A 6,388-nucleotide genomic window follows, 5' to 3' on the forward strand; every position below is an offset into this window, starting at 1 on the left:
AATGTTAGTTTTCTGTTTGACTTCAAGTTTTGAGTCACTTTTGCAAATTATGGAAAGATAAATCTTAAAAATTATGGAAAAATAAATCTTAAAAATTGTATCCATAATTTTTTTGGAAAAATCTAAATTTATAGATTACATCGGGATACCTAAACAATATTTATATTTTTTGCATAAATCTTAGCATTTTGGATCAAAGAAGTTCTTTAAATAAAGGTATCACCTCTCAATTCAAGATACACTATTAAATAAGCAGAAAACTCCATTAAATCTCTGACACTTTTTTTAAAAAACATTGAAGATTTTTTGAAAATCTAATTTAGATAATAAATTAGCTACTATATTTATGTGTTCCAAAATAATCATAGCTAGTTGTATTTTGGAACATAAAAATTGCATAAAAATGTTACACATTACTTCTGGACTCCATATTTTCTCTTTTCAGAATTGTTTCAGTATCTTGTTTAATATGTGTTTCTTATATTATTGTTTGTATAAGTGATTTCATTGTTTCCATTCCTGATTTTTGTTGTAGATTTTTGTAATCATAAATTTACACACTATGAAAAATACTTTAATTGTGTGCAATTAAGCATCTACATATATCTAATACAATAAAGAAACAAGTTCACTTTGCTAAAGAGGTTGAAACTTTGAAACCAACTGAGAAAAAATGTTAATTATGTCAGTGATACTGGTTTTAAAGGTTATTATAATCAGAGATCTCAGTTTCGGAAACCTTTTCAGGCTAACATCAGTTTCACAAGGAATTATTGATCTTCTGCATATCAGAATTATCATGCAGTAACTCTAGAGAGTAGAGTAGAATCAATGGCCGATCAGATCCTTGAAGAACAGCATAAACAGGCTGTAGAGTTCAACCAAAAAAATCGATGCTATGTATACTGATCTCAATTGGAAGTTTGAAGCTTTGAACATTCATGTCAAGAAGCTAGACACTCAGGTTGCATAGACTGCTCAGGCTGTGAAAACGTAAGGTGGAATTTTCCGTCAGAAGTCTGATATCAATCAAAAACACTTTGTCAATGTTATTTTGGTAGAAGAGGAAGTACAACACAGATTTGGAGAACCAAATTAATTGAACGAAGGTGACTTTCCAGTCACGAGTTCAATGTCCATCGACATTCACTAGTGGTATTGATCAACACCCCATGAGAATCACAAATCTTCGAATTTTTTTCAGAAGAAAATCGACCATGAATTGGCAAATCGATTGTCACGAGTCGACACTTGAGAAAGTTTTGATCGACATCCTTCTTGTGTCGATTGACACCTTACGGAAAATAATCTGGAGAAATTTTGAGACAAGCTAAAACAGACCACGATCGACACAAAGGTGTCGACACCAAAGATTGGTGTCGATCGACGCTCATCTAGTTTCGGTCAACACTAGTTGGATGCATTACCCATTCTTTTTATCACGTCTAGGCTGGTTGATGAGAGGCTATACAAGCCTAAGGTCCGGTACCCTGTGGTATCAAAGCATCTTAAAGAGCCTATCTGCGCAAAGGAATTGACTGGATTCTACAAGAGTCTAATTTTAAAGATGCTTACAAAGAATTTTGCTTTACTCAGTTCTTCAAGAACACTAGAATAAAAATGGAAGAGATCAAAGCATTATATGATGAAGCTAGAAGTGCAACAATTGGGATCAAGAAGCTAGTACAACTATTAAACGTAGGAAAATTTGTGGTTTCCTGCACTATTTCATGAGTCGAATTTCCTATTGCTCTCTGCGATACTGTCTACAATTAGCATCATGTATAAAGAAATTGATATGTCATGAATTTTACCCATTTTCACCTATGATTTATATATGCTTTTAGAGTCTTTACCCATAAAGTACAACAAAAAACCTTGCAAAGTTGTGGAAGAAGGGAACTCCAAAAAAAAAAAAGTGTTAAAAGTATGTAAAACGAAAGAAAACCAAAAGGGAAAAAAAAAATGAATTGAAAAGAGTCTGCTCTGAAACAAATTACAAAAAAAAAACTGTGTTCAGTTCTCCCAGTCTGTTGTCCATAAACAAGTAACCAATAAAACACCCTCGACGACCCAAATCTAAGTGAAGAATGCAAACATCATCTCACAGCACCAATACAAGTAAAAAAAAAGGAGAATATTTCTCCGATATTTATAGAAGGAACTAATTTCTAAAGCTTGGTTTTAAAGAACAGAGTACAAACCAATTACGAGGCTCTCACTTCCAATCTGCCAGGGACAAAGCTCACACGGGTACACTGTTTTAACCGAGCAACGGCATCTTCCGACCTACCCACCATGAGATCGATGTAGACCGCTGTAATCGTAGCTTGTACATTGCTCGGTAGGAGAGTTAAAGCGTGTTGAATGAAAGGTCTGGCCTGGTCATAATGCCCTTGTGTTGCAAAGAGGGCGGCAAGGTTTGCAAAAAGTGCTCCACGAGCTTCTTCTGGCTTGAGTGAATCCCGGGCATTTCCTGTGGAACAATCCGATGTCTCCTCACAGTCGGAACTCATGTTCATCCGCCACGGGTCAAAGTCTTCTTGCGCAAATGGTAGTTTAAAATCTTCCTGTCCGAGTAGATAGGCAGATAAATGCGCACCAGCTTCACCGGGTCTGTTGAGCAAGCAGAGAGCCTCCGCTGCGTAAATATGGCCTAAGAAAACATATATCTTTGAACAATCTGGAAGTTGCAGGAGTGAATTAGCAGCAGACAAGGCTTTGATAGGATTCTCCAACTCCAATTCAACGTAAGCCATATTGGCAAGAAGAGCCTGTTTGAGCAAATGATTCTCTCTTCTACGGATATCCTTGTAAGCGGAGAGGGAGTTTTGAATTATGTCCTGGTTCATTCCTCCTTTTGCCTCCTTCAATTCTGAGTTGGTATCAGCATCCCCATGATCAGACCATGATGCCTCCTTGGTCTCATTTATCATCACGGATAGTGGTGACTCAAGATCTGATTTAGAGTAGTCATTCATGAGAGACACATTGAGCAAGTACATGCTATTCGAGAGACACACCCGTGCTAGTGGCAATGAAAGCTTTGGCCATTGGGCACTTCCACCAAGTTCCACGAATCCATTCTCTTCCATCATAAGTTGTCTCCACTTCCCTTTCCCAATCACATGGACTCTGATTTCTGATCTATCCGAAGAAGTGTTTCCCTCTTCCAAAAGACCCTTTTGTAAAGCCAGTATACAGCATTCAGCTATACGGAGCCAGAGGAGGGGCTGTCTGCAGAAAACTAGGCTTGCCTTCTGGAAGCATTGAGCAGCAAGTAGAGGCTTTCCACAAGCTAAATAAAGCACACCGCAGTTGTAAGTGATCAACAGAGACTTATCCTGTGAGAGAGAAAACAACTTCACCGGATTATCCTTTCTTAGTGATGAACAATTCCTTAGAGCTTTCGAAAATAACACAGAGGCGGCTTGATACTTTCCAAGCTGATAGTATATGCAACCAAGGTTGTTGTTGAAGATTCCTGAAGTCCTCAATTCTTTTTGAATACCGGAGACCAACAAAAGCTTTATAGCCTTTCGATGATTCCCATGAGCATACTCAAGCTGAGATTTCAAGAGGAGAGCCATAGAGGAGTCCCTTTTTTGAGCAATGTTCATCGCATGTTTAACTTCACGCTTAGCCAGTTTTACGTTTCTCGTAAGAAGTAAGAACCGGACCTTGTAAAGCTGCAACTCAAGCTTCACATCAACAGTCAAGATGGACCTTTCTCCTATTGTCTTGAGAAGATTGTTTGCTGGAATATGGCCAACTGGCTTCATTCGTTTCTCGGCCTCAATTTCCGCTAGAACATTGTCATACTCTAGACCTTCCTCACACAAACCACTTTCAGCAGCTGCTAAATCAGACTTCAAAGCATCTGAGGCCGCCGAGCTGCTCAGGAGAGAAGATGTTTTTGACACCTGATTTGAAGAAAGTTGCATTGTGCTTCCAATTTCCTCATGAGTTCCAAAACCAACACCAAAAGATTTGTCCAGATGGCCAAACACCTCCTGTAAAAATAACTACTTGTCAGATACAGATAGAAAACGAAACATATACAGAGAGAATCCATGCAATGACAATACAAACTGATCAATGCATTGCAAAAAACTGATTTCCTATTTCTCATGGCATTTCATACTAGGCAAAACAACAAGTTCTGCCTAGAACATGTTTAAAAGTAACAATAGCAAGCAGAAGAAAGAAGCATGGATATTGGCTGAAGAAGCAGATTTGAAGTACAAACAATACTTACCAAAAATTTGACAGCATCATGACAAGCCAGCGCACTATCCAGCATCAAGAAGCAGATTTGAAGTGCAATAGTCTGCAAATAAGCTGCAATAAAGTTGGGTGCCCCCGTAGGAAGGAATTAACAGAAGAGATGGAAAGAATACCTCGTCTAGCGGCTCAATATTTAGAAACAGAGGATCTAGAATGGATAAACATTTTGCATACTGATGCAGATGAAACCAGGTAACTGCCTGCAGAAGACAAGTGAACATCATCAATACTTAACCTTGACAAATGTGGAAGGCATAGCTGAGACTAAGAAAGAAACATGGGGAATATTGCTGAGAACATACAATGTTGAGAGTTGTTATAGTACTATCAAACTGATGCTTGGACACAGAGACGTTAGATCCAGGGTTTACAGCTTCCAGTGGTTCTTTTGCAAATTCTTCACTCTGTTTCTGAAATAAAAAAAAAAAAAAAAAGGAAGAGAAGAAGAAACCATCTTATAGACATTATTAACATAAAGAGAGTAAATAACTTTTTCCTCTTCGAGTAGAGAGAACCCAAATAGAAGTTTACCTTGACAGTGTTAAGATCTTCGAGTAGTTTCTTGGAATTAGAGCAAGCATTTTTGAAGTACTCTGCAATTGCAATATTGTGAAGAACCTGCTCAATCAATTGAAACAATTCAAAAGACATGATTTGAAGGCTTTGTCTGATAAGCTACAAAGACCATTTCTACTTTGCAATTGAGTCAGTCAACTATCTAAGAAGAAACATAGAGAAATGATATCTAAACTGAATGATGGATCCCAAAGACTTAAGAAACAGTTTACTTCAATTTTCTTTTTCCTTCCCATTGAACAAAACACTCTATCACTTAAATACACAAAAGATGTCAAGCAAATAACTGCCAACTAAACAAAAATATGGAACATGGTAAACAAGTGGAGAACACAAGTCTTGTTATGATCTAAAAACGAGTGAGGATTAATATCAAAGGCAAATCAAGAGCTCAAGTGGGTGTCTTTCTTACTTTTGGTTTAAACTAAAAAAAAGAGTTCATCTTAGTGTTATTTTCATTGCTTACTTCATGTATTCAACTTTACCAAACTAAACTATGTGATCTAACAAATCACATCTTGTATCTTTGTCCCCTTTTTCATTAAAAAGAAAAGAAAAAAAAAAGCAGACCTTGGGATCGTTCCGTTTCTTGTGGTTGAGCTGAATCAGAATGTCGATACACTCGTGGAATTTGCCAGATTGGAAATAGGAGAGAGCGTCTTTAGCGAGTGCAGAAGTTACAGACAGAACGATGGCTTCGTCGCAGATTGACCCATCTCTAGCGGCGTCCGATGATATCGAATCCATCGAGGAGGAGGATTAAACCAATCCGAGATTTTGAAGACAAATCCCAGAACCCTAGAGAAAGTAATTGGTGGAGAAGAAGAAGAGCGATGCACAGGCGCAGTTAATTGCGATGGGGAAGAAAGAGGTTGACACAAACGGTTAATGGGCCAGATTGGGCTGCCAAGATCCGCTCAGACCTTTTTTATATATGTATATATTTTTGATTCTTCTTGTTGTGCTTTTTCTTTTTTGATCAAAATTCTCGTTGTTGTGTATAAAGAAACAAAAAAATGAAGAAGAAGAAGAAGAAGAAGAAATTGTGTGCTTATTGTATTGCGTGACTAATAAGCATATACTAGATTAAAAAAAAAAAATATATTAGTGTCCGACATACGGGCATCTGGAAAATACATTTCGGCTAACCAAAGAAAAATCAATTCTGAAATACCGAAAAGAAGCAAAACATTCCAGCAATAGATCTCTCTAACCTCTTTCTAAAAGCTCTATGTATACAATTTCGAGTTCAGCGGCGGTTGTGTCTGTTGGGGTCGAAAACGGTTGCGACGAAGTTAACGTCCAAATCCCCGAAGAAGAAAACGTAGAAACCTTCTTCGACAAATACTTTTTCGAAATAGATTCTTCTTTACGAAAAGCTTTGCGGAGGAAACGCGAGTCATCGGACAAGAGCTCGAAAAGGATCGCTACGCAGCGACCGAACACGTGCTTCGCTCGGTCACTACGTAGCGACCGAGCTCGAACACGAACCTGTGGTCACAGTCTCTCTTGACGAAGCATCTCC

The 6,388-nt window shown here is 37.9% G+C and overlaps 1 protein-coding gene across 2 annotated transcripts; it reads right to left on the reverse strand.

Annotated features, from left to right (window-relative positions):
* Nucleotides 1-1,966: 1,966 nt before the first annotated feature.
* LOC106321310 (CCR4-NOT transcription complex subunit 10) lies at nt 1,967-5,836 on the reverse strand. 2 transcript variants are annotated; one of them, XM_013759605.1, is made up of 6 exons: nt 5,434-5,836; nt 4,819-4,905; nt 4,590-4,691; nt 4,401-4,487; nt 4,259-4,330; nt 1,967-4,013 (listed from the first exon to the last, which is right to left on the reverse strand). In XM_013759605.1, exons 1-6 carry the CDS (start codon nt 5,608-5,610, stop codon nt 2,208-2,210), a joined length of 2,331 nt encoding a protein of 776 aa, XP_013615059.1. In that variant the 5' UTR covers nt 5,611-5,836; the 3' UTR covers nt 1,967-2,207. The 2 variants fall into 2 exon arrangements, with proteins under 2 accessions (XP_013615059.1, XP_013615058.1); XM_013759604.1 differs by having other exon boundaries at nt 4,590-4,697; nt 5,434-5,834.
* Nucleotides 5,837-6,388: the final 552 nt, after the last annotated feature.

The sequence above is a fragment of the Brassica oleracea genome, unplaced genomic scaffold (assembly GCF_000695525.1).
Source record: "Brassica oleracea var. oleracea cultivar TO1000 unplaced genomic scaffold, BOL UnpScaffold01412, whole genome shotgun sequence".
NCBI classification, from domain to species: Eukaryota; Viridiplantae; Streptophyta; class Magnoliopsida; order Brassicales; family Brassicaceae; genus Brassica; species Brassica oleracea.

Bases quoted from the DNA above. Each gene is read 5' to 3' on its own strand.
- LOC106321310 (XM_013759604.1), bottom strand. From the start codon at position 5,610: ATGGATTCGATATCATCGGACGCCGCTAGAGATGGGTCAATCTGCGAC. The intron at 4,488-4,589 runs GTATGTTCTCAG...TGTCTTCTGCAG, and splicing joins CTATAACAACTCTCAACATT to GCAGTTACCTGGTTTCATCT. The intron at 4,331-4,400 runs GTATTCTTTCCA...GCTTATTTGCAG, and splicing joins ATATTGAGCCGCTAGACGAG to ACTATTGCACTTCAAATCTG.